At 62.1% G+C, this 26830-nt stretch overlaps 3 protein-coding genes across 18 annotated transcripts; 2 read left to right on the top strand and 1 right to left on the bottom strand.

Moving 5' to 3' along the window:
* Positions 1-2136: 2136 nt before the first annotated feature.
* Positions 2137-6485, bottom strand: FBXW5 (F-box and WD repeat domain containing 5). 2 transcript variants are annotated; one of them, XM_063714554.1, is made up of 9 exons: positions 6314-6485; positions 5558-5773; positions 5027-5184; positions 4454-4628; positions 4232-4380; positions 3737-4157; positions 3236-3383; positions 2950-3162; positions 2137-2870 (listed from the first exon to the last, which is right to left on the bottom strand). In XM_063714554.1, exons 2-9 carry the CDS (start codon positions 5748-5750, stop codon positions 2630-2632), a joined length of 1698 nt encoding a protein of 565 aa, XP_063570624.1. In that variant the 5' UTR covers positions 5751-5773; positions 6314-6485; the 3' UTR covers positions 2137-2629. The 2 variants fall into 2 exon arrangements, with proteins under 2 accessions (XP_063570624.1, XP_024107689.3); XM_024251921.3 differs by having other exon boundaries at positions 6261-6406.
* C8G (complement C8 gamma chain) lies at positions 6468-8838 on the top strand. Of its 6 annotated transcripts, none has more exons than XM_054521245.2 (7): positions 6468-6782; positions 6987-7148; positions 7382-7518; positions 7676-7746; positions 7832-7939; positions 8212-8313; positions 8398-8838. In XM_054521245.2, exons 1-7 carry the CDS (start codon positions 6750-6752, stop codon positions 8526-8528), a joined length of 744 nt encoding a protein of 247 aa, XP_054377220.1. In that variant the 5' UTR covers positions 6468-6749; the 3' UTR covers positions 8529-8838. The 6 variants fall into 6 exon arrangements, 4 of the variants coding, with proteins under 4 accessions (XP_054377220.1, XP_054377217.1, XP_054377219.1 ...); XR_008510165.2 differs by having other exon boundaries at positions 6470-7148; positions 8184-8313; positions 8398-8436; positions 8518-8580; XR_008510164.2 differs by having other exon boundaries at positions 6471-7148; positions 8184-8313; positions 8398-8436; positions 8515-8609.
* A 3207-nt stretch (positions 8839-12045) lies between these two features.
* Positions 12046-19204, top strand: LCN12 (lipocalin 12). Of its 10 annotated transcripts, XM_024252502.3 has the most exons (8): positions 12046-12762; positions 14274-14473; positions 14683-14804; positions 15239-15375; positions 15875-15954; positions 16023-16139; positions 16329-16430; positions 17724-19204. In XM_024252502.3, exons 1-8 carry the CDS (start codon positions 12746-12748, stop codon positions 17750-17752), a joined length of 804 nt encoding a protein of 267 aa, XP_024108270.3. In that variant the 5' UTR covers positions 12046-12745; the 3' UTR covers positions 17753-19204. The 10 variants fall into 10 exon arrangements, with proteins under 10 accessions (XP_024108270.3, XP_063570625.1, XP_054377221.2 ...); XM_063714555.1 differs by having other exon boundaries at positions 13622-14473; positions 16329-19204; XM_054521246.2 differs by having other exon boundaries at positions 16329-19204.
* Positions 19205-26830: the final 7626 nt, after the last annotated feature.

The following is a 26830-nucleotide window of genomic DNA, read 5'->3' on the forward strand; positions in this document are numbered from 1 at the left end:
ATCCGCCCGCCTCAGCCTCCCAAAGTGCTGGGATTACAGGCATGAACCACCGCGCCCGGCCTGACCTCAGCATATGTTTTCTGAGGACTTCTGTTCTTTTTGTCATTCAGTCATTTTCTCTTTAAACACTGGGTCTCCATCGCTGCCCCGTAGATGGGGTGGGGGCATGCATGCCGCTCCATTCCCCTCCCAGGGCTCTGTTTCTTTCGCCATCTGCTGCTGCCTGGTCCTCTCGTCGAGTCTGTCTGGTCCAGTGCTTTCCACATATCAAGCTTTTTTTTTTTTTTTTTTCTTTTTTGAGACAGAGTCTCGCTCTGTCACCCAGGCTGGAGTGCAGTGATGCAATCTCGGCTCACTGCAAGCTCCGCTTCCCAGGTTCACGCCATTCTCCTGCCTCAGCTGGGACTACAGGCGCCTGCCACCACACCCGGCTAATTTTTTGTATTTTTAGTAGAGATGGGGTTTCACCATGTTAGCCAGGATGGTCTCGATCTCCTGACCTTGTGATCCGCCCGCCTCGGCCTCCCAAAGTGCTGGGAGTGCTGGGATTACAGGAGTGAGCCATCGCGCCCGGCCTCACGTATCAAGCTTTTTTTTTTTTTTTTTTTTTTTTTTTCTTGAGACGGAGTCTCGCTCTTTCACCCGGGCCAGACTGCAGTGGTGCTATCTCTGCTCACTGCAAGCTCCGCCTCCCGGGTTCACGCCATTCTCCTGCCTCAGCCTCTCGAGTAGCTGAGACTACAGGTGTCCACCACCACGCCTGGCTAATTTTTCGTATTTTTAGTAGAGACGGGGTTTCACCATGTTAGCCAGGATGGTTTCGATCTCCTGACCTTGTGATCCACCCGCCTCGGCCTCCCAAAGTCCTGGGATTACAGGCCTGAGCCACTGTGCCTGGCCTACGTATCAAGCTTTTGATGCAGTCACTCGCCCTGTCATTTTCCACAGTGTTTAATTGGCTCCCTTTTTATTTTGAAATGTCCAAGTCCTCTTGATTTGTCCCCGCTTTTGTTTTATGGTGCATAGGGGTGTTTTTGTTAGTCTCCTTGAATGTGAACGTAGCTAAGTCCTTTTCAGGAAATTGCTCAATTCTTTGGAGCCTGCCCGTGTGTGTGTGCGTTTACAGAATCTGTCAGCTCCTTTCTGAGGGTCTCAGTCTCAGGGCAGCTCATCTTGTCTGGGGGTCTTTGGTGTGTCTTCCTTCCTTTCCTTGTTCTCGCCCACGTTGGGGGTTTTATTATGAACTGCAGCGGTCCCCAGGGCTTCCCAGCTGGAGACCAGGAGTTAGCAGGGCAGAGACTCCGTCCCTCTGGGTGGTGCAGCCTCTGTTGGTGGTGCTGTCCCTGACCCCGTCGGTGCTCGAGCTCGGCCCCAGGGTCTCTACCTGCAGCCCACGTGGCTCGGGGGAACCATCACGTCGATACTAGTCTCTGCGTCCTTTCTCTGTACGGGGTTGCTTGCTGCCATGTTTGGAGCCACAAACTCCGTGTGCTTCCTACAATGGGCAGCTGACCCGAGTGCCAGGCTCTACTCGTGCCATCTTCCTTGTCACCACCATCGCCCCAGGCCCCCTGAGCTCCCGGTGCAGTTCCGACAAAGCTTGTGGGGTCCAGCTGGAGCTGCGCCCCTGGTCCCATTCTTGCCGGCCTGAACTGTGAGGAGCTCTGCCCAACACCCTCCCTGCCCCCAGCAGCTGAGGCACTTCCTCAAGGACGGGACTGACTGTGGAGACCGCCCTGGCACTGGGAGCGACATGGCCTGCCGACCCTGGACCCAGCAGCCGAGGCACTCCCTCAAGGACAGGACTGACTGTGGGGGCCGCCCTGGCACTGGGAGTGACGTGGTCTACTGACCCTGGACCCACGCAGCAGGCCCTGCATGCTGCCAGCCCCGGCAGATGTGCCAGGCATCTCCCTGGAGGTCACAGAGGGAGGACAGGGCGGTGTGACAAAGTCTGGCACCAGCACATGACCTCAGATGCACATGTCACCTGTCAGCAGTGACCGCAACATTCACTCCAGTAGGACCACTGTGCCAGCGGTAACGTCACCCGTCAGCAGGGACCATGAGGTCCACTCCACTGTGCCAGCAGTGCCCACAGTCTCCCTCCCTGCAGACAGAGACTGGACAACAATGTGCTGTTGCCAACTGTTTATTCAGGGCCCTGAACGGGTGGTGCGTGGACATGCAACACACTCGGGCCCACAGCAGCATGACCGGCCGCTCCCAAGCCCCGGACGCACAACCACAGCCAGGAACAGCCCCTGCCACCACTGGGCTGCCGTCCAGGGCCCCACAGGGCCAGCCGAAGGTGCCCCGGGCCGAGGCCAGCTGGGGCGGGTGAACCCCTAGCCTGGGGATGAGCGAGGAGCAGCACCCCCAGTATCCTGTGTACCCCAAGCTGGCCAGGAGGCCGAGGGGTCCTTGGGCTCCATCCGCACTGGCCACCCTGTGCTGAGCATCCCAGCTGCGTGAGCAGGTTTGCGTGTGAGCGCGTGATGGGGCCTGGTTGTCCCCTTCCTAAGGCGTAACTGCTACAAGCATCTCCACCTCTCCTGCTCGGGAAAGAGCCACAGAGCCTGGCGATGTCCTCAAGGGGTCCCGGTGGCTCCGGTGCACCCAGCACCCCTCAGCGCCTCTGGCTGGCAAGCCAGAAGAAGGCGCGAGGCCGTGGGCGAGGTGCCTGGAGGATGCGCACGGTGCGTGGGGAGCGCCAGGCTTTGATGGTGGCGTCGTCGCTGGCTGTGAGCAGCAGCTCCTGCTCCTGGGGACTGAAGACCACTGAGTTGACCACGTCCTCGTGCCGCAGCTTGGCCAGGCAGATGTTGTAGTGGCGGTCCCAGATGTAGCCATGCCGGTCCTCGGCCCCGCTGCAGAACAGCGCCTGGATGAGCCGGCCGCCCGCCCGCTGCTGCCCACGCCCGCCCTGTACCACGCCGCGCCCTGCACCTGGCCACGAAGTCCCTGCTGACGTCCAGGAAGATGAAGAAGCACTCGTCGTTGGGCGTGTAGGCGCGGTGCGCACGCAGAGCCCGCCTCACCTCCCGCATGGTCTTGAGGTCGAACACCAGCAGGTCAATCTCCTCTGCAATGGGTGGCGGCTGCATGGGGTCGGCCACCACCGCACCACTGGGCCAGGCGCGGCTGTTCACGTACAGGTACCTGGGCGAGGGGCACTGTGCTAGGTATGGGCCGCCTGCGGGCACCCCGCCTGGGACACTGGCAAGAGGCCCACCTGTTGTCGGGCGACAGGCCCATGCCAATGATGTGCCCGTGCACGTCTATGACGTGGTCCAGCGCATCGAAGAAGGCATCGGAGCCCCGGCCCTCACCCAGCACGGGCCCCGCCGTGGTCATCTGGTGTGGCAGGATCTGCTTGATGCCTGCGGGGAGGGTTACAGTGAGGGTCCCTGTCCAATGCCCCGGGACGTCACTCCAGGGCAGCTCCCTACCCCAGTGGTGTCTCTGGGGCTGTGAGCACCACAGAGGTCTGTGGGCGCTGCCTGCTCTGGGGGCCCCAGACCTGAATCAGGCCCATCAGTTGCTTGCTGGCCAGCGGCCCTGCCTGCGTTTGTTTTCACTGCTCATCCCACAGGTCTGGGCTTGTGACCCCAGGGGCGAGTGAATGATCCCAGCTTTGCCTGTGGACTTGCTTGCCGTCTGCCCCCCAGGACCCCTGCCCGGCCTCCCCCAAGCTCCTAGGACCGAGGCGGGCAGCATGGCGGCAGGGGTGTACCGATCTGGTGTGGGGAGTAGGTGAGGCAGCCAGTGGTGAAGATGAGGTACTTGCTCCTGGCGCCTGTGGCACTGCGCTCGGGGGGCTTGGTGTGGCCCTGGGCCAGCAGCTCGGCCACCTTGGTCTCTAGCACGCGCTCCGACAGCTGTGGCTGTGCCCGCCCCTCCAGCACACGGTCCAGAAAGTGCCGGAAGCCCTCCTTGGCATGGGCGGGGGCCGGGCCAGCCACCACCTCCTCGTTGTCGCTGCCCAGGTCAAAGATGCGGCAGGGGGACGTGGCCGGGTCGCCGGCTTCCAGCAGGAGGTCAGGGCTGTCAAAACGGCTGCAGTCGGCCACCATCACCGTGCGGATGGTGCTGGCGTTGAGGTTCTGGATCTTGAACAGCCGCTTCACCACATTGACGTTCTCTGACTCCACGTCCTGGGGGCGGGGGCACATGCCAGGTGGGCGCCAGGCCCTGGGGAGGGCAGCCCCGCCCCTAGCCCCGCACGCACCTGGAAGGCGTTGTTGAGCCACAGCACCGAGCAGGAGGTGATATCTCCGATGCGGTGCAGGTTCCCCGAGATGAGGCTGGTCTCAGTGAGCCAACAGCCAAACACGTCGTAGGGCTTGTTCCGCACGCGGGACAGCAGCGCGAAGGAGTCTGTGGGGAGGTCGGGGCTGGACAGGCTGTCGGCGTGGGGCGGGGGCAGGGTCCACCCGGCGCCCGTGCTCACCTAGGCTGATGACAGCAATCTCGCCGGATGAGGAGTTGTGCGGCCCCAGGAACACCCCCGAGGCCAGGAGCAGCGAGTCGTCCTTGTTGAACTGGGAGAACTGGGTGTAGCTCCAGTTGTAGGGCCGCATGTCCGCGCTGTGCAGCAGTGAGATGGTCAGGTCGTTGCTCCAGATCTGCAAGGCAGGGGTGGCTGTGGTGATCGCCCGGCCAGGTCGCAGGGCAGGGGCCTGCTACCACAGGGCCGTGAGGCCCCAGCTCTGCCAGCCCTACTCAGAGGCCACCACGGGGCAGGGACCCCTTCCAGCCACTGTCATCCACTCTGGGGGCACTGGTATAGAGGGGAGAGGACTGCCCCTGGAGCAGGCGGCTTTGTGTGGGACCCTCTCCTCAGCACTCAGGGCCACCCTGCACTGCTCCTGATCCTCTGTGGTCCCTCCGCTGGATGCAGGGAGGCTACTGTGTCACCTCTGGCCTGACCCACCCTCCCCACCTGGCTGGAACGCCTGGGTCCTGGGACCTCCGTGCTGCGGCAGAGCTGGGTGGGGTGTGCAGGACACCTGGCCATCCTCACCTTCACAGTGCAGTCCTTGGAGCAGGACGCGAACTGGTACCCGGAATGGGAGAAGCTGAGGTGCAGGACCTGGTCTGTGTGTTCCCGCAGTGTCTGCACCTCCACGCAGGGCACCGTGTCATACAGCCGCTGGAACTCCTCGTACCAGGACGTGGCCGCTGCGGGTGGGCAGTTGTCAGTCCTGGGCCCGGGCTTTCCTCCTCCCAGTCAAGGCCATGAGCTGAGTGTGGCTCCAGCAGTCCTGGCAGGCCCCGTGGTGCCCCTGGAGCCCACTAGTCATGGCATAGGCCTCGGCTGGGGGATACAACCCTGTAGCTCACAGAGACCCCTGTACCCCCCACCCCCACCCCCCAAGTGACCCAATGAACCCTCTGGCCTCCAAGCTCTGAGGGGAGCCTGTGCTGTGTCCGGACAGGCCTCCATCAGGGTGAGGGTGTGAGGCTGGCAGGCCCCCAGCCAGGCTGACCCCCAAGCGCAGGGGCCCGGGACCCTGGCTGCGGAACGTGGGTAGGGGCCCCACACGCCACTGACCTGGGTGTCGGGGCACGTCGCGGGCCACCTGGTAGTAGCGGTAGAACTGCTCCCTCCACAGGAACTCGTCCCGCGACACGGCCTGCCATTGGCGGCACACCAGCCCGGCGGCCAGCACGTCGGCCGGGCCCAGGCTCAGGAAGATCTGGTAGACCAGGCTGTCGGGGAGCAGGGGCGTGCCGCCCTCGTCCATCGTGACATTCTGCCCAGGCGGCCCTGAAACCCACCAACGGCTGCCCTCAGCCCAGGCCCGGGAAGGGAGGCCGAGAGCGGACGCCCTGTTCCTCCAGCCCCAACCGTCCCGCCGGGAGTTCCACGGGGCTGGGTGTCCGCAGGGGACGCCCGGGCACCGCCGCCCAACCAAGGACCCGGCAGCTCCGGGCGGGCCGGGCCGGCCCCGCTCCGCCGCGTCATCCCCCGGCTTCCAGCGGCCGGCAGCGGGCGCCCCTCAGCCCGCCGGGGCCCGGACAGCCGCACGCGAGGCACGGGGACACCAGGCGCCGTCCGGGGACGGGCTTCCGCCGAGGGGAAGCTCGGGGCGGCCGGGCAGTGGCCTCCGCCCTGCGGCCCTGGAGAAGCTCTGCCCGGCGGGCTCGGGGCGGACGGCGGGGATGCGCGCACGGGCGGCCTCGGGGCTCCTGCACTCGCCCAAGGCGGGCGGAGCCGACGAGGCGGGACCCCCGAGGGCCGCAGGCGCACTCACCACGGCCGCCTCCGCCCGCTGCGCCGCCCCCGCCCTGCGCGACCCAGACCCACTTCCGCCGCCGCAGCCGCTCGGACCGCCGCCCCCGCCCAACGGGGAGCCCGCCAGGCCCGACGCCACGAGCCCCGAGGCATCGATGGCCGAGGAAAGCAGAGCGCGCGGGCAGCCCGCATCCGCCCCTCGTGCGCCTGCGCCTCGGGCTCCGGCGGCCTGGCCGGCTTTTCTTTGTGCGCCTGCGCGCACTCGGGCGCGTTGGGAACAGCGCCCCTTGTGGCCAGCGGGCGGCCGTCGTGGGCAAGGCTGCAGGCGAGGCTCAACGACCGCTGGTTCGGGACCCGCCTCCGGCGCTCTCTGTTTCCGGGCCCTGAGCAAGTGGCTTCATGAACCCCGTGACGTTGGCCATGGAGATAAGACCACTGGGTGATGGTTTAAGGAAGATAATGTGCAAAGGGCTAAGGACTGTCAGTGGAAATCAGGGGTGCAGGGGAAATGGATAAACAGCCAGAGGTCAACTCGGACTTTGTACGTAGGACATGTTGCCAGGGCCCTGCCGGGAAGTGCAGATCGAAGCTAGGCTCACGAGGAGGCTGGAGGTGGGGGATGGGGCTGGCCCAGGGCTGGGGTTGGGGAGGCAAGGGATGGACACAGACTTCCTGGGCTGGGCTCTGTGACTGCAGAGTAGACTCTGTCCTGGGACTTGGTGGTGCTACCCTTGGCCTCCCACAGTCCTGCCACCCTGCCGCTGCCACCATGCTGCCCCCTGGGACTGCAATCCTCTTGACTCTGCTCCTGGCAGCTGGCTCGCTGGGCCAGAGGCCTCAGAGGCCACCCCGGCCCCCATCCCCCATCAGCACCATCCAGCCCAAGGCCAATTTTGATGCTCAGCAGGTAGAAGTTGTGGGGGGTAGAGGGAGGAACGTGAAGTTGTTGGGCCGGGGGAGGGGGTAGAGGGAGGCAGGTAGAAGTTGTGTGTTGGGGGGAGAGGGTGAAGTTGTGGGGGGGTAGAAGGAGACAGGTAGTAGTTGTTGGGGGGGAAGCAGGTGAAGTTGTGGGAAGTGTAGAGGGAAGCAGGTGAGGGGCCTCCCCCAGTGCCCTCGAGTCCTCCCATGGTCTGCCCCCAGTTTGCAGGGACTTGGCTCCTTGTGGCTGTGGGCTCCGCCTGCCGTTTCCTGCAGGAGCAGGGCCACCGGGCCGAGGCCACCACACTGCATGTGGCTCCCCAGGGCAAAGCCATGGCTGTCAGTACCTTCCGAAAGCTGTGAGTCCCAGAGCAGCCCTGCACCCTAACCCCAACCCACCTCTCAGCCCCCAGACTTCAGCCCTGCCCTGGCCCCTGACCCCACCCGGGCTGTGGCCTGGACTAGGATTCCTGGTTGGGGTCTCCCAGCCTGTGGTGCCTCCTCCCCGCCCCCCAGGGATGGGATCTGCTGGCAGGTGCGCCAGCTCTATGGAGACACAGGGGTTCTCGGCCGCTTCCTGCTTCAAGGTGAGGCAGGGGCTGCAGGGCCTGTGGGTGGGGGGTGACGCAGCCACTGTGGCTCTCTGACGTGGCTACCGTGGCTCTGCCCCAGCCCGAGGCGCCCGAGGGGCTGTGCACGTGGTTGTCGCTGAGACCGACTACCAGAGTTTCGCTGTCCTATACCTGGAGCAGGCGGGGCAGCTGTCAGTGAAGCTCTACGGTATGTGGGGGCCAGCCTCTGACTGGGCAGGTGCTCAAGCTCTGCACACTCACTGGGCCACCCCGGGGGGCTGGGTGAGCCCATGGGGACACACCCTTCCTCTCTCCCATCTTGACCCTCCTGCTAAGCAGGGGCCCAGGGAGTAGTGACAGACAGGCCTGGTGTGGGAGCAGGGAGAGGGCCCCGAGGGGGCAGGGGACACACAGACCCTGTTCCCAGAGCCCTCCACGCCGCCTGGTGCCAGGACCCCAGGAGCCCTGTCTGCCCTGCAGCCCGCTCGCTCCCTGTGAGCGACTCGGTCCTGAATGGGTTTGAGCAGCGGGTCCGGGAGGCCCACCTGACTGAGGACCAGATCTTCTACTTTCCCAAGTATGGTGAGTGGCCCCAGCAGGTCCCCGGCTCAGCCACCCCCACTCTCTGGGCTGACATCCAGCCTGACCCCTGCCTTGGGCCCCCAGGCTTCTGCGAGTCTGCAGACCAGTTCCACGTCCTGGATGGTGAGTGCACAGCGGGGCAAGCATGGCGGCGTGGTGAGGGGGGCCACTGCCACCGGCTGAGTCTCGTCTCTGCTGCAGAAGTGAGGAGGTGAGGGGGGCCACTGCCACTGGCTGAGTCTCATCCCTGCTGCAGAAGTGAGGAGGTGAGGCCGGCACGCAGCTCCAGTGCTGAGTAGTCAGTGCCCCGAGAGACGACCCCACCAGTGGGGTGCCCGCTGCCTGTCCTCTGTGAAACCAGCCTCAGATCAGGGCCCTGCCACCCGGGGCAGGGGATCTTCTGCTGGCTGACCCAGAGGACAGTGGGTGGAGTGGTACCTTCTTATTAAATGTCTCAGACCCCTCTCTGACTCTTTTCTGTCCACTCTGGACCGGCGCCAGTACCACCAAGGCCCTCTCCGCCCCCACCCCGCCTCTTTAAAAGCCCGAGGCTCCCTGTTGGCTGGAGTCCATGCAGTGGGCACTGGGCCGATTTCAGCGGCTCTTGGGATTTGGGAGGGGAGATCCTCTCTCGCATATGCCCACCTTGTGCCCTGCTGGGACCTGGGGGCGTCCAGCCTCACTCCAAGGCTGCTCTTGCCTGGGCCATTGTCCTGCAGCCCCCAGGCTGCTCCTCCGCCCCCGTGGGAGGCCAGCTGTCTCCCGTCACTGCCCATTTTGGCCTCTTCTGAGCCGAGCTGACACCAGCTGGCCTGTGTTGGTGGCAGCAGTTGGTGCTGTCCACCCACAGCCACTGCACTCTCTGCACACCTCATCCACTCCCACTTCCCCCTCCCACTTCCCCCATGAAACCAGGAAGCAGAGCAGAATGTAGGGGTGGGCAGCTCTGCCCTCGGGGCAGCCCCTGGGCTAGGGCCGGAGAGTCAGGAACCTGGCATGGCTTGGCCACGCTGGGCCTGGACCTGGCCGCTGAGCTGCTCCTCTCAGGCCCTGCCTGCGGCCACTGGCATTTGTTTGATAAGCATTTCTGAAGGCCCACTGTGTGCTGGGCCCTGGGACCACCAGGTGGGCTGGTCCCTCCCCCTAGGAACTCAAAGTCCGGGGATCAGCCACCAATCGGCCACAGTGGGCAGGGATGGGAGAAGGCACCTTGGAGTTGGTCCCAAAGCACATGGCCTGGGTGGGGGCAGGGAGGAGCCAGCAGCTGCTCCAGGGGGGACCCCATCCCATGGGCGGGGCTCACCCTGCCGTGCCCACCTGTTTACTCAGCTGCTAGACCCCAGGAGGGCAGGCAAGTCAGGTGGTGGGAAGGGGAGACGGGGCCCTGACTGCCGGGACCTGGGAAGGAGAAGGGCCCAGGAGGTCATACCCTTGCATCGCCTTCCCCCACTCCAGCTCCATGTCCCAGAGACCCACGAGATAGAGAGCAGGGCGCAGCAGAAGGGCTCAGGGTTCAGAGCTGGCAATGCCAGGAAGACTCCAGGCCTGAGCCCCAGGAGAGCCTCCTCCATGTCTGGCCCCACATCCCCCAAACAGAAAGTGAGGGTCTCATCTGGGGGCACGAGGAGTCGGGTAGCTGACCACGGTCACGAGCTTCAGGGAGGGCTGAATGTCCGAGGGGTGGCGCCAGAGACCCGCCCGATGACCTCGGGTGCTGTGGTTGGTGGTAGAGTGGCCCAGCCTGACCCTCCACGCCTCTGACTGCAGGGCTGGGTGGGTTCCCGCACTGAGTGAAGTGCGTGGCCACTTGGCTGTGTGCTCTGGGACCAGAGGATGTGGAGCACAAGGATTACAAGGCATTTCATTTTCACAGAAGCATTAAATGAGCTCTAGTTAAATTTCAAACACTACATAAAATCACGATAGCTCTGGGTGAATCATTGTTCTTTAAAATAGTTTGCATAATTTGGCTGGGTATGGTGGCTCACGCCTATAATCCCAGCACTTTGGGAGGCTGAGGCGGGTGGATCACTTGAGGCCAGGAGTTCAAGACCAGCCTGTCCAACATGGTGAAACCTTGTCTCTAGTAAAAATACAAAAATTAGCTGGTCATGGTGGCAGGCACCTGTAATCCCAGCTACTCCGGAGGCTGAGGCAGGAGAATTGCTTGAACCCAGGAGGCAGAGGTTGTGGTGACCTGGGATCATGCCACTGCCTCCAGCCTAGGCGACAGCGAGGCTCCGTCTCAAAAAAAATGAAGAAAAAAAAAAATCTATGGAAATGGCCGGGTGCAGTGGCTCACGCCCGTAATTCTAGCACTTTGGGAGGCTGAGGCGGGCAGATCACTTGAGGTCAGGAGTTTGAAACCAGCCTGGCCAACATGGTGAAACCCCGTCTCTGCTAAAAATACAAAAAAATTAGCTGGGCATGGTGGTGGGTGCCTGTAATCCCAGCTACCCAGGAGGCTCAGGCAGGAGAATCGCTTGAATCCAGGAGACAGAGGTTGCAGTGAGCTGAGATCGCGCCATTGCACTCCAGCCTGGATGACAGAGCGAGACTCCGTCTCAATTTATTTAAAAAACAACAACAAACAAACAACAACAAAAAAAACTACGCAAACTGGCTGGGCACAGTGGCTCACACCTTTAATCTCAGCACTTTGAGAGGCTGAGGCAGGAGGATCGCTTGAGGCCAGGAGTTCAAGATCTGACTGGGCAACATAGTGAGACCTCATCTCTATTGTAAAAAAAAGTTTTTTAATCTATAGAAACCAACATTTAATTGTTAGCAGTCTTCCCCAAGACCTGCGGGGTCAGGAGTCCAGGACTGTCCTGGGTGCCCCCGCCTTGCCTGGACGTGAGAGTGCCGTGTGGGGCCCCCAGAGCCCCTGGTCCCACAGGCAGGGCCGACAGTCCGGTGCCGTGCCCGTCCTCCCTGCCCACGCAGGTGCTCAGAGGGACAGGTGGGCCAGGACTCCTCCATGTGGGAACGAGGCACCCTCCTCCCTTCCCTGCCACGCCCCAACCACCCCTGGCCCCTCACCCCACCTCCAAGGGGCCTCCCAGCGCCCAGGACCGTGTCTGGGAAAAGGTCTTTGCCCGGGGAGTGGGAAGAGAGAGGGGAGGGTGAGCAGAGGACAGGCCGGGAGTTTTCCGGGGAACGGAGGAAAGAGCAGTGGAGGGGAAGTCTGTCCTTGTTGCTGTGGGGGAGGCAGAGATGAAGGAGATGGGTTGGGGGTGGATGCCGGGGAGCGAAGCAGAGGGAAGAGAGGACCTGATGGGAGGGGTCAGTGGGAGAGGCCCCAGGGACCGGTCCCCACGGTGGGGTCCAGGGTGCTGGGTGGAAGCGGCGGTTTCCCTCCCGCCTCTCAAGGACGCCCTGCAGAAGGCGCGGCTGCTCCTCCCCGTGGCACGCAAGCTCCCGGGCACCGCCTCCCGCCTCGGCCTCCCAAGGCGCTGGGCTCACTGGCGTGTGCCGCCGCGCCCGGCCCTCCCACCCCAGGCGGTGTGGAAGGCCGAGGTCAGAGCCAGGACTCCCCCCGGAGCACGGCAGGTGCCTCAAAGCCCGCGTCCTGCACTGCCCGTTCCAGCGCCGCCGGCCCAGCCAGGCAAAGGCACCTGCAGGACCCTGATTGGGCGGCGGAGGTCACGTGCCCGCCCTCCACCAATCACGTTAGACGGGAGGAGCAGCACCTGCGTCTGCCCCGCGGTGGGGGGAGGAGGCGCGCCGAACCCATTGTCATGTCCAGGAGGCTCCTGCAGGGGACGTGGGGGGCACGGAGGTTAAAGGCAGCAGCCAGTGGCTACCTGGAGGCACACACAGACCCCCAGGGCGGCAGGAGTGGGTCTGGGGGAGGGAGCATGGGGCCTGAGGCGCTGCTTGGAGCCGAGGGACCCTCCTCTGTGTCGAGGACTCGGCCCACCCGACCTCTGCTGCTCAGTCTCTGTGGGTCTCGGGCTGGCCAGGGAAGGCCCGGTTTTCCTCCCGCAAGGCCCTACATGGGCGGGGTCCGTAGCGGGGACTGTCCTGTACATGGGCTGTGTGCTGTGATCCCAAATCTCCCCAGTGCCCTGCGATAAGAGGGGCTCCGGGAGGGGTGCCTGCTGAGCTGAGAGCAGGACCCTGGGGCTGCTGACAGGCGCTCCTAGGCTGGCTTGGGCCAGGGGGATGGTGGAGAGTCGAAGGCGCCCTCTGGGGAGCTCAGGGGAATGAACAGATTATTTCCAACTTTTCTTTTCCTGGGCCAGCCTCCTGAAACGCTAGCGTTGTGCTGGTGAGGCAAGGCACAGCAAGCTGCCCTTCTACGTGGGCAGTGAGGCCTGGGACAGAGCCCAGCCCTGGAGCCCTGAAGTCCTGGTGGCTGGGCTCTTTGAGTGGCCAGGCTGGGGCTGCCACCCAGGGCAGGCTGCCAAGGCCCAGGGCACCTCCTGGGATGAGCCCAAGTCCCTTGTAAGCAGGGCTGGGTGAGGGGAGGAGATGGCCAGGAAAGGGAATCTGGGGTGGGAGGGGGTGGCCAGGACAGGGAATCTGGGGGGGGAGGGGGCGGCCAGGACAGGGACCTGGGGGAAGGAGGTGGCCAGGACAGGGAATCTGGGGTGGGAGGAGGTGGCCTGGACAGGGAATCTGGAGTGGGAGGGGGCGGCCAGGACAGGGAATCTGGGGTGGGAGGGGGCGGCCAGGACAGGGAATCTGGGGGGGGAGGGGGCGGCCAGGACAGGGACCTGGGAGGAGGAGGTGGCCAGGACAGGGAATCTGGGGGGGGAGGGGGCGGCCAGGACGGGGAATCTGGGGTGGGAGGGGGCGGCCAGGATAGGGACCTGGGGGGAGGAGGTGGCCTGGACAGGGAATCTGGGGTGGGAGGAGGTGGCCTGGACAGGGAATCTGGAGTGGGAGGGGGCGGCCAGGACAGGGAATCTGGGGTGGGAGGGGGCGGCCAGGACAGGGAATCTGGGGTGGGAGGGGGCGGCCAGGACAGGGAATCTGGGGTGGGAGGGGGCGGCCAGGACAGGGAATCTGGGGGGAGGAGGTGGCCAGGACAGGGACCTGGGGGGAGGAGGTGGCCTGGACAGTGGCTCACAGGCCAGGCACACCGGGAGTGGGAGGCACCTGGCTCACCCTTGGTGGCCCCGCAACACGGAGCCCGGCACCCAGAGGCTTCCGCTACCTGTGGGGATGGGAGGAGGGGACAGGAAGGGGACTCCACTCCCTAGCCCCATTGTCCAAGGGGTGCCAGGGCAGCTAGAAGCCCCAAGCCTGCCAATGCCCTCCCTGCCAGGCCTCTTTTTACATTTTATTTTTATATTTTTAGAGATGAGATCTCACTCTGTTGCCCAGGCTGGAGTCCGGTGGCACAATCATAGGTTACTGCAGGTCAAACTCCTGGGCTAAAGCAGTCCTCCCACCTCAGCCTCTCAAGTAGCTGGGACCACAGGTGTGCACCACCACCCCCAGCTAACTTTTACATTTTTCTGTAGAGATGGAGTCTCGCTATGTTGTCCGGGGTGATGTCAAACTCCTGGGCTTGAGCGATCTTCCCGCCTTGGCCCCCCAAAGTGCTGGGATTATAGGCATGAGCCTCTGTGCCTGGCCTACTAACCCTTTCTTTTAGGCAGGACCAGCATGGGGTGCCCACTCCCATTAGTGGGGCTTCCCAGCCCTGCCCCTCCCTCTGGGCAGAGACTGCGTTTAAAATGCCCCAGCCGTCCTCACCAGGGTGCCTGAGTGCTCTGCAGGCCCCAGCCTCCCTCCTCACCTGCTCGGGCCACCTCCACCCCGGCCTCATGGCCACAGGGCCCCTCCCTGGTCCTGTTCTTGCTCCAGGGCCACGGCCCACGCTGCGGTTCAGGCATGTGCGGAGCCAGGCAGGGCGGGGGTGGGGGGGTGGCTGGCAGGCCCAGGCCCTGCAGGGGGAATGCCCAGGTTTGGCCACAGCTGGGCCCTGTCCCTTATGGCTGCGGCAGGTCACGCTCTCTGCCTGGGATGCAACATTCTGTGACAGGGAGGAAGGCTGAGGCAGGCTGCGTGGGGCCTCTGAACCCCCAGCATGGAGCACTCGGAAGGGGGCTGAAGGGGGGCAGGGCCTCAGAAATGAGAAGACGAGGTGGAAGGTGGACCTGGGGGCCCCTCCTACCCCACCTGTCTGGAACCCAAGAGACCGAAGGTGGGTGGGTGGGACCTGAGGAGAGCCCGCACCACCCAGCCCACCCCAAGCCTGCCCTGGGCACCACCTCTCCTGCCAGTCCTGAGGAGGGAGGCAGAGGGGCACACCCCCTTGGGAGGGGCACCTGCTGGGTACGTGCATGAAGAGGTGGGTCTCTGGGTCACCTGCCCATGGCCACTTCCTTCTCTCTGTCCCTGTGGGCCCAGCAGCTGCCAGGATGAGGCTGCTGTGTGGCCTGTGGCTGTGGCTCTCCTTGCTGACAGTCCTGCAGGGTCAGACCTCAACCCCCCCGCCACTCCCGCCCCCGATGCAGAGCTTCCAAGGAAACCAGGTACAGGGGTTTTGATGGAAGGAGAAGCAGCCGGCTGGGTCTGAGTGCAGGGAGAGGCTGGTGGCTGAGCAGGCCTGGGGATGCTGCCCAGAGAGCCAGGACCAGCCCTGCTTCCGGGAGCCCCCAGGCGGGCCCCCGACCTCCCGCAGAGGAGGGCCCAGCGCAGACCTTCCTGGCACCCATTCCCTGCCGTCACCCCAGCCCATCGCTCCCTCTGTGCATGAGGGGAAACAGGCTCGGGAAGGCCGCACAGCCACTGGCCAGGGTCACCATGTCCCTGCCAGACCCAGAGTAGGTTCCGGTTCTTGCCAGTGTCCCTGGCGCTGGCCCAGCCGGGAGCACTGCTCTGTGAGGGGTCCAGAAGCTGCCAGGGAGGGCGGGAGGGGGCTCCTGACCCTGCCCCCCGCCACCCCTGGCCACCACCGCCTCTGCAGTTCCAGGGGGAATGGTTTGTCCTGGGCCTGGCGGGCAACAGCTTCAGGCCGGAGCACAGGGCGCTGCTGAACCCTTTCACCGCAACTTTCGAGCTAAGTGACGCTGGTGGCTTTGAGGTGTGGAATGCCATGACTCGGTGAGTGGCTGTCCCTGCCGTTCCAAGCGGGTGAGGAGGATCCCGGGCCTGGGTCCCAGCTGCCAGTGGGTCAGGTGCGCCATGGGCCCTGTCCCAGCACCGGCAGCTTCATGACCCTGGCTGCCAATGACCAAACCCAGCTGGGGAGTATACAAAAAAGTGTGGGCAGCTGGGCGCGCTGGCGCACACCTGTAATCCCAGCACGTCGGGGGCCGGGCGCGCTGGCGCACACCTGTAATCCCAGCACGTCGGGGGCCAGGCGCGCTGGCGCACACCTGTAATCCCAGCACTTCGGGAGGCAGAGGCAGAAGGATCACTTGAACTCAGGAGTTTGAGACCAGCCTGAGCAACATAGTTAGACACCATCTCCACTCATGACGCTTGGCCACTCCCGCCGTGGGTCCCCCTGAATAAGCGGCTGAAATCTCCTGAGGGGCCCACCTTGGCATGGACCTGCCAGCTTCCGGAGCCTTCCGCCTCCACCCGTCCCCTCCTACAGAGGCCAGCACTGTGACACGTGGTCTTATGTGCTGATACCAGCAGCCCAGCCCGGGCAGTTCACTGTGGACCATGGTGTGGGTAAGCTGGTCACGGGAGGGAGGGATGGGGTGCTGGCCCACAGGGACGTGACGTCTGTGCCCCCTCAGAGCCCGGGGCAGACAGAGAGGAGACCCGGGTGGTGGACAGCGACTACACCCAGTTCGCCCTGATGCTGTCCCGCAGACACACGAGCAGGCTGGCCGTCCTCAGGATCAGCCTGCTGGGTGAGCCCCCCATCCTGCCCTGGGCCTGTGTGTGGCCCTGGAGGCACCTCCTTCCAGGCTTCGGGTCAGACCCTGCCTCCCCACCCCACCTGGAGTGACTTGGGGGTACAGATAGTTCAATCTCCCACCTACCCAGCCCCCAACCCCCTGCCAAGTGCACAGACCTACGCTGGGCTCCCTGGGCTGCAGGCAGGAGCTGGTTGCTGCCTCCCGGGACGCTGGACCAGTTCATCTGCCTGGGCAGAGCTCAGGGCCTCTCGGATGACAACATTGTCTTCCCAGATGTGACCGGTAACATAGCTCACCTGCAGGCATGCTGGGCAGTAGGCACGGGGCCCGCAGGAATGAGTTTGGTTGACCCTAGAGGAGCTGGACCCAGTGTCTTCCCAGGGAGCTCAGCCCCAGCCTGCACTCAGGTGTCTCCAGGCTCCTGGGTCCCTGCGCTTAACCCAGGCTCTGAGCCACCTCCTGCCGCCCCGGGTCCCCTGTCCCGGGCCACCTCCTCCCACCCCGGGTCTCCTGTCCTGGGCCACCTCCTTCCACCCCGCGTCCCCTGTCCCGGGCCACCTCCTCCCTCTGGGTCCCCTGTCCCAGGCCACCTCCTCCTGCCCCTCCCACACCAGGTCCCCTGTCCTGGCCCACCTCCTCCCACCCAGGTCCCCTGTCCCAGGCCACCTCCTCCCTCTGGGTCCCCTGTCCCGGGCCACCTCCTCCCACCCCGGGTCTCCTGTCCTGGGCCACCTCCTCCCACCCCAGGTCCCCTGTCCCAGGCCACCTCCTTCCACCCCGCGTCCCCTGTCCCGGGCCACCTCCTCCTGCCCCTCCCGCCCCAGGTCCCCTGTCCCAGGCCACCTCCTCCCTCTGGGTCCCCTGTCCTGGGCCACCTCCTCCCCTCACCCATCCCTGCTCACAAGGAGCTTGGACTCATCCCAGGAGGTGCCCTGGACCTTAGCAGCCTGCCCTGGGTGGCAGCCCCAGCCTTACTACTCAGAGAGCCCCGGCCCCCAAGGCCTGACTCTTCTTGTGGGAGGGCGAGGTCAGCCAGAGCCCCTCCTCTTCCTGGAGGGATGCCCACCGTGCCCCTCTGATTCCTGCCTCTGGTGCTTTACATGTGCATAACCACATGCACACACACTCACGCATGAGCAAACGTGTACAGACTGGCACATGCCTCCACATGCGAACACCCACTTACACACACGCCACTCACACTGGCATACATGCTGTCTACCCATGCACAGGCACACGTGCTGGTCTGCACACACCTGTACACACCTGCACGCTCCCTATGCCAGGCCTCCTGGGTCTGCAGTGAGTCTGGGGGCCCACGGGGACAGGGACAGGTGAGGGGCTTCCTGAGGACCTGGGGCTGTTGGCAGGGCAGCCGCTGTGGGTCACATCTTCCGCCCCTTCTCAGCCTCCCTCACCCCAGCCCCTTCCCCTAGACCCACTGCTGGTCCCCTTTCTCCCTCCTGCTCCTCACCCGAAGCCACCTGCCCCTCCTTGTACCCTCGCTTGCTTTCTCCTGGGCTCTGTCCCCTGCTCCCCCTTTGTCCTCCATCCCGACTCCATCTCCCCCACCAGGCTGGTCACCCCAGGCCAGTGTCTGTTGAAGGATGAAGCAGCTCCTGTCCGGCCCAGCCCTGCCTCACAGCTGCGCGAGCTCTGCCCTCCTCAGCTCTCAAACCTGAATAAATGCACCAAGCCCAGAGCCCCAGAGTGTGACTGCTGTGACCTTGGGTTGGGCAAAGAGACGGGAGCAAGGCGACCGCTGACCCTGCAGGGCTGCAACAGCTCCTTCTCTGGGCACGCTACAGCCCCCCAGCCGGCTTTCTCTGGCCAGTGTGTATGACTGTGTCAGTGAGGGTGTGCACATGTGTGTTCATGCGTGAGCTTTTGCCCATGGTTGCAGGTTGTACAAGGTCGTTCCCAGGCCAAGGCCCCTCCATCCCTGCCCCTTGGGCCCTCGGCTGTGGGAGTTCGCAGGCCCTTCTCCACCTCCACCCTGGTCAGCACTTGGGGCTGCCATGCCAGATGCAGGCGGGCTGGAGCTTGCCCCGGAAACGCTCAGACCCCGAGCTGTCCCAGGCAGCGGCCGCTCTGTCAGGGAAGCTGGCCTGGAGCTACCAAGGTCCCAGAACAGGAGGAGGCCCTGGTGCAGATGCCCCAGGCCTGGGAGAGGGGATGCGGTGACAAGCAGCCTCAGGCTGGAGCCTGCTGGGCACAGAGACACAAAGGGTCTGAGGTCACAACCCAGACACCCACTCCCAGCCTGAGCCCCCCAACCCTGACTGTACACCCTTGCAAGATGGCTGCACTCGGACGCCAACCCCCACCGGCCAGCCAGAGCAACCCAATTCTCAGCCCTCCGATGTCTGTGTCCATCTCGGCCCCTACTGTCCTCCACGCAGGGAGAGGAGGACACCACCCAGGGTGGCCATGGACCCTAGTGGTCTCTGGCCTTGCTAGAGAGCAAAGAGCATCCAGAGACCCCCAACTTGGTGCCTAACCTTCACCCACCAGGAGCACCCTGCTGCTCAGGAGCATGGCCCTCGTTTAGAATCCTGCCATCATGTGCACCTCCTGCTGGGCAGGCTGTACAGGATCCAAGCAGATTCTGGAATTGGAAGATGGACAGAGACAGCAGACAGACTGGAATTCCTCCCTGCCCTGACGGCCCCACCTAGATGGACCCCCATGATCAACTCAGATGACACCAGCTGTGGTGCTTACTGCAGCCACAATTCAACCTTTTCTGTGTGTCTGACTCCCCAACATACAACCCCCACAAGGGCAGACACAGGCCTGCTTTGTCCATCACTCTATCCCACATTCCAACATGGCGCCTGACACAGAGAAAGCTGCTGAATGATGGATGGATGGATGGATGGATAGACGGATGGATGGATGGATGGTTGGATGATGGGTGCATGGATGGATGGATGGATGGATGGTTGGATAATGATTGGGTAGGTGGATGGATGGACAGATGAGTGGATAAATGGATAAATGGAAGGATGGATGGATGGATGGGTAGATGTTTGGATGATGGATGGGTGGATAGACGGTTAGATGGATGGATGGTTGGATGACAGGTGGGGGGATGGATGGTTGGATGATGGATGGATGGATGGATGGTTGGATGATGGGTGGGTGGATGGATGGTTGGATGATGGGTGGGTGGATGGATGGATGGTTGGATGGTGGGTGGATGGATGGATGGCTGGATGATGGGTGGATGGATGGTTGGATTGTGGGTAGGTAGGTGGTTGGATGGATGGGTAGACGGATGGATGATGGGTAGGTGGATGGATGGGTAGATGGATGGATGGTTGGATGATGGGTAGATGGTGGATGGTTGGATATTGGGTGGGTGGGTGGATGGATGGTTGGATGATGGGTGGGTGGATAGATGGTTGGATGAAGGGTGGGTGGATGGACGGTTGGATGAAGGGTGGGTGGATGGATGGATGGTTGGATGATGGGTGGGTGGGTGGATGGATGGTTGGATGATGGGTGGGTGGATGGATGGTTGGATGATGGGTGGGTGGATGGATGGTTGGATGATGGGTGGGTGGGTGGATGGATGGTTGGATGATTGGATGATGGGTGGGTGGATGGATGGATGATTGGATGATGGGTGGGTGGATGGATGGTTGGATGATGGGTGGATGGATGGATGGATGGTTGGATGATGGGTGGGTGGATGGATGGTTGGATGGTGGGTGGATGGATGGATGGTTGGATGGTGGGTGGATGGATGGATGGTTGGATGATGGGTGGGTGGGTGGATGGATGGTTGGATGATGGGTGGGTGGGTGGATGGATGGTTGGATGATGGGTGGGTGGGTGGATGGATGGTTGGATGATGGGTGGGTGGATGGATGGTTGGATGGTGGGTGGATGGATGGATGGTTGGATGGTGGGTGGGTGGCTGGATGGTTGGATGATGGGTGGGTGGATGGTTGGATTGTGGGTAGGTAGGTGGATGGATGGATGGGTAGATGGATGGATGATGGGTAGGTGGATGGATGGGTAGATGGATGGATGGTTGGATGATGGGTAGATGGTGGATGGTTGGATATTGGGTGGGTGGGTGGATGGATGGTTGGATGATGGGTGGATGGATGGTTGGATTGTGGGTAGGTAGGTGGATGGATGGATGGTTGTATATTGGCTGGGTGGATGGATGGATGGTTGGATGATGGGTGGGTGGATGGATGGTTGGATGATGGGTGGATGGATGGATGGTTGGATGATGGGTGGGTGGGTGGATGGATGGTTGGATGATGGGTGGGTGGATGGATGGTTGGATGATGGGTGGATGGATGGATGGTTGGATGATGGGTGGGTGGATGGATGATTGGATGATGGGTGGGTGGATGGATGGATGGATGGTTGGATGATGGGTGGATGGATGGATGGATGGTTGGATGATGGGTGGGTGGATGGATGATTGGATGATGGGTGGGTGGATGGATGGTTGGATGATGGGTGGATGGATGGATGGATGGTTGGATGATGGGTGGGTGGATGGATGGTTGGATGGTGGGTGGATGGATGGATGGTTGGATGGTGGGTGGATGGATGGATGGTTGGATGATGGGTGGGTGGGTGGATGGATGGTTGGATGATGGGTGGGTGGATGGATGATTGGATGATGGGTGGGTGGATGGACGGTTGGATGAAGGGTGGGTGGATGGATGGATGGTTGGATGATGGGTGGGTGGGTGGATGGATGGTTGGATGATGGGTGGGTGGATGGATGGTTGGATGATGGGTGGGTGGATGGATGGTTGGATGATGGGTGGGTGGGTGGATGGATGGTTGGATGATTGGATGATGGGTGGGTGGATGGATGGATGATTGGATGATGGGTGGGTGGATGGATGGTTGGATGATGGGTGGATGGATGGATGGATGGTTGGATGATGGGTGGGTGGATGGATGGTTGGATGGTGGGTGGATGGATGGATGGTTGGATGGTGGGTGGATGGATGGATGGTTGGATGATGGGTGGGTGGGTGGATGGATGGTTGAATGATGGGTGGGTGGGTGGATGGATGGTTGGATGATGGGTGGGTGGATGGATGGTTGGATGATGGGTGGGTGGATGGATAGATGGTTGGTTGATGGGTGGGTGGGTGGATGGATGGTTGAATGATGGGTGGGTGGGTGGATGGATGGTTGGATGATGGGTGGGTGGGTGGATGGTTGGATGATGGGTGGGTGGATGGATGGTTGGATGGTGGGTGGATGGATGGATGGTTGGATGGTGGGTGGGTGGATGGATGGTTGGATGATGGGTGGGTGGATGGTTGGATTGTGGGTAGGTAGGTGGATGGATGGATGGGTAGATGGATGGATGATGGGTAGGTGGATGGATGTGTAGATGGATGGATGGTTGGATGATGGGTAGATGGTGGATGGTTGGATATTGGGTGGGTGGGTGGATGGATGGTTGGATGATGGGTGGGTGGATAGATGGTTGGATGAAGGGTGGGTGGATGGACGGTTGGATGAAGGGTGGGTGGATGGATGGATGGTTGGATGATGGGTGGGTGGGTGGATGGATGGTTGGATGATGGGTGGGTGGATGGATGGTTGGATGATGGGTGGGTGGATGGATGGTTGGATGATGGGTGGGTGGGTGGATGGATGGTTGGATGATTGGATGATGGGTGGGTGGATGGATGGATGATTGGATGATGGGTGGGTGGATGGATGGATGGTTGGATGATGGGTGGGTGGATGGATGGTTGGATGGTGGGTGGATGGATGGATGGTTGGATGGTGGGTGGATGGATGGATGGTTGGATGATGGGTGGGTGGGTGGATGGATGGTTGGATGATGGGTGGGTGGGTGGATGGATGGTTGGATGATGGGTGGGTGGATGGATGGTTGGATGATGGGTGGGTGGATGGATGGATGGTTGGTTGATGGGTGGGTGGGTGGATGGATGGTTGAATGATGGGTGGGTGGGTGGATGGATGGTTGGATGATGGGTGGGTGGATGGATGGTTGGATGATGGGTGGGTGGATGGATGGTTGGATGGTGGGTGGATGGATGGATGGTTGGATGGTGGGTGGGTGGATGGATGGTTGGATGATGGGTGGGTGGATGGTTGGATTGTGGGTAGGTAGGTGGATGGATGGATGGGTAGATGGATGGATGATGGGTAGGTGGATGGATGGGTAGATGGATGGATGGTTGGATGATGGGTAGATGGTGGATGGTTGGATATTGGGTGGGTGGGTGGATGGATGGTTGGATGATGGGTGGGTGGATGGATGGTTGGATGATGGGTGGGTGGATGGATGGTTGGATGATGGGTGGGTGGGTGGATGGATGGATGGATGGTTGTATATTGGCTGGGTGGATGGATGGATGGTTGGATGATGGGTGGGTGGATGGATGGTTGGATGAAGGGTGGGTGGATGGATGGTTGGATGATGGGTGGATGGATGGATGGTTGGATGATGGGTGGGTGGGTGGATGGATGGTTGGATGATGGGTGGGTGGATGGATGGTTGGATGATGGGTGGATGGATGGATGGTTGGATGATGGGTGGGTGGATGGATGGTTGGATGATGGGTGGGTGGATGGATGGATGGATGGTTGGATGATGGGTGGATGGATGGATGGATGGTTGGATGATGGGTGGGTGGATGGATGATTGGATGATGGGTGGGTGGATGGATGGTTGGATGATGGGTGGATGGATGGATGGATGGTTGGATGATGGGTGGGTGGATGGATGGATGGTTGGATGGTGGGTGGATGGATGGATGGTTGGATGGTGGGTGGATGGATGGATGGTTGGATGGTGGGTGGATGGATGGATGGTTGGATGATGGGTGGGTGGGTGGATGGATGGTTGGATGATGGGTGGGTGGGTGGATGGATGGTTGGATGATGGGTGGGTGGATGGATGGTTGGATGATGGGTGGGTGGGTGGATGGATGGTTGGATGATGGGTGGGTGGATGGATGGTTGGATGATGGGTGGGTGGATGGATGGTTGGTTGATGGGTTGGTGGGTGGATGGATGGTTGGATGATGGGTGGGTGGGTGGATGGATGGTTGGATGATGGGTGGGTGGATGGATGGTTGGATGATGGGTGGGTGGATGGATGGATGGTTGGTTGATGGGTGGGTGGGTGGATGGATGGTTGAATGATGGGTGGGTGGGTGGATGGATGGTTGGATGATGGGTGGGTGGGTGGATGGTTGGATGATGGGTGGGTGGATGGATGGTTGGATGATGGATGGGTGGATGGATGGTTGGATGGTGGGTGGATGGATGGATGGTTGGATGGTGGGTGGGTGGATGGATGGATTGTGGGTAGATAGGTGGATGGATGGATGGTTGTATATTGGCTGGGTGGATGGATGGTTGTATATTGGCTGGGTGGATGGATGGTTGTATATTGGCTGGGTGGATGGATGGATGGTTGGATGATGGGTGGGTGGATGGATGGTTGGATGAAGGGTGGGTGGATGGATGGTTGGATGGTGGGTGGATGGATGGATGGTTGAATAATGGGTGGGTGGGTGGATGGATGGTTGGATGATGGGTGGGTGGGTGGATGGGTAGATTAGTGGATAAATGGATGGAGGGGTGGATGGACGGATAGTTGGATGGATGATGCTTTTTTGCTGTTTTTTTTTCTTGTGCCCTGGATGGGGAGGCTGAGGTTAAAAGCAGCAAGTTTGGTTGTGTCTGGATTGGGAGACATTCTATACTGTGTGGTCATGAGGACACAAGCCTGAGTGTCAGAAATCCTGGACCACAGCCTGGCATGTATTGGATTTAACCCTGGGAGGGTTGAGAGTGAAGGTGGCTATTTTTTGGCAGAAAGGGCTTGTTGGGTGTTCTTTCCTGAACATGTCAAGGAGGGGTCCCTCCACCCTGGGGTGGGGGTCAGACACAAGGTCCCCCAGAGCAATGGCCTCACTCTCTACTCTCTTACTCCTTCCCCTCATCCCTCCTCCTGCTGGGCCACGGTGTCCCCATGGGTGAGACTCACTCTGCAGGGCCAGGACCTGGGCCACGCCCTCACCCAATGCCTGGCTGCAGCAGAGGATGGCTTCTGCATGGGGTCCAGGCACAGGACCTAGGCCAAAAGAGAGGAGTGGCCTAGAGAGGCTCAGCTTGAGAAGAGAGCCCTGCCCTGCCCCTGACAACCTGAGGGAGACCCCGCAGGCCACCTTCTCCCTCTTGACCTGGCACAGCCTTCACCAGCAGAAATCCTTTTCGGTCCCTCTGCACAGATGGGGAAACTGTGAGGTTCAGGAAGGCTGGCTGGTCACTTGGCAGGGTCACCCTGCCCCTGCCAGCTTCCCTCCTCCAAGGCAGGGAACATAACCCCGGCTGCAAGATCATGACCACCATGTGCTGGTGGGAGCCACCGCCTTCCTGGCACCCAACTGTACCCTCCAGTGGTGGCCAGCTCCCCGGACAAAGGCACAAGCAGAGAATAAGACTCCCTGACGGTACCCTCCTCCTCCCTGGTGGTGCCTCTGCAAAGCCCAGCGCACTCCCCTTCCCTCCACATCAACTCCTGGCTGGGGAGACAGGAGATGCTGCCTAGGCCTGCGTTCCCTCCCAGCTCCTATGGGGAGGGCGGACTTCAGGCCTGGCTGGATCCAGGGCCCCAGCCACCCCCTTGTGCGTCACTGGCCCTGGCCGGAGTGGCTGTGCAGTCCCATTGGCCCACTTCGCTCCTGCCTGGGTTGCAGATGGTCTCTCTCCCAGAAGTCCTCAATCCTGGGTGGAGGCTGTGTCCCCCCATCAGTGGTCAGGGGGCCTCTCCACACAGCCCTCCCTCTGTCTTGGACTTGGACAGCCCCCCTCATCCCATCTTTCCTGGGGTGATACAACTCTCTCTGGCCCTGGTGGTAGTGGGCCCTGTGTGAACCTCCTTCCCTCAAGTCCCCCAGGGGCACCAGCCCTTTCTGGCTGAAGGCCCTTTCCCCATGTCTGCACGAGGGGACGGGGCTGGGAGCTGGCGGCGTGGAGCCAAGGCCAGGCAGGTGGTCCAGGAATGTCTGCTGACATGTCAGCCCAGAGGCCTGGAGCGGGACACAGACCAGAGAGGGAGCCCGCCTGCCCACCTGTCTGCTTGCTGGAGTCAAGCCAGGCTGGCGCAGTGGGGTGGGGTGTCCTGCTGGCCCCTACCCCCATGCCCCAAGCACAGCAGCCCAGGCCCCTGTGGGTGGCCAGATTGAATCTCTTTACCCTGGCCTGAGTGGAGCCGCTCGCAGGTCACCATCTGGACCTGCTGGGCCTGGGGAACAGCCTGTGCCTGCCCCTCCCACACAACAGGGTCAGTGGCGTTGGGGAGCAGGTAAGTTCTGGTGGGTGGAGGGGCTGGAGCCAGGGCTGGCTTCCGTCCCTCCAGTGGCCACCACCACCTCCTGGATCAGCCCCTGCGGTGGCAGAGGGGGCCTTTCCCCGAAGGCCAGCTGTGGTCCCTCTCAGCCTTGTCCAGGGCCCGCCACAGCCACACGGAGCCTGTGCCTGCGATGGTGACCACAGGATCCCATGACGGTGACCACAGACAGGCCACCCAGGGCTCGGGCTGGGTATGGTGGGCTCTGGTGGGAAGCAGCTCCTGCACGGCTCACGGTGGGGAGGGTCCCCTCCGGTCCTCACCCCACGATACCCCTTCCAAGAGCTCATGCCCCCTTGGGGCACTCTACCCACCAGGTACCTTCCCTGGGCTGCCCCACAGGACAAGCGCTCCACCCACACCCACTCAGACACCAAGAGGGCGCCCAGGAGGGGCTGGGCAGGTGGGAATGGAATTTTCGGGTCTGGGCCAGGCTGTCCACAGGCCCAAGAGGGGGACCGGGCCCAGCTCCTCTTCACACTGCTCAGACCTGGGGCGACCGGGGGCTCCTGGGTATCCACCCCAGCACCCCAGACCAGGAAAGTGAGGCACAGATGGTAGAAGACCTGCCAGAGCCGCCCAGCACCTGGGCCCACACTGCTTTCCCGGAATCAGGCTGCAGAGCCCCTGGGCGGAGTGGGAAGAACGGAATCCCCTTAGTGCTGCTCTGTCTTTGTAGGTCCTGGGCCTGCTCTTGTGCAGACCTTCATCTGAGGGTGTGTGGTGTGCGGTGGGGAGGTGGACACAGCTGTGCCCTGACCTCAAGAGTTGCCTGACCTGGGTGTGGGGCTGGGTCTCTGTCCGAAAACAGACACAAAAGGCCACACACTATGTGACTCCATTTACGAAGTTCTAGAACCGGCCAAGCTCCTCTCCACTGTTAGAAATCAGGTCTGCGGCTGCTGCGTCTGGGGTGGGGACACTGTGGGGTGGGGTGGAATGTTCTGTGGCCAGGGGTGAGGGTACAGCCTGCAGCTGCGGGGGTGTGGAATGTTGGAATGTTCTGTGTTGGGGATCGGAGCGCTGCCTGCAGCTGGCAGGAGGTGGAGGGAGTCTGGAATGTTCCGCATCAGGATCAGGTTTTGCTCACGTGGGTGTTCATCGAGGTGTGCGACTCAGGTGCCCGTATTGCTGTGAGACGGCTCCCACAGTGGGACATGGTGATGCCACGCTGGATGCCCCCATGTGCACTCCTCCCGTAGAGAGCTGGGCTCCCGGGTCTGGGTCTGGGGGTGCAGCACACGTTCATGTTCGCATTTTCAGAACACCCACTGACTCCCTCCTACCAGGCAGA

Source organism: Pongo abelii, chromosome 13 (assembly GCF_028885655.2).
Source record: "Pongo abelii isolate AG06213 chromosome 13, NHGRI_mPonAbe1-v2.0_pri, whole genome shotgun sequence".
Taxonomy (NCBI): domain Eukaryota; kingdom Metazoa; phylum Chordata; class Mammalia; order Primates; family Hominidae; genus Pongo; species Pongo abelii.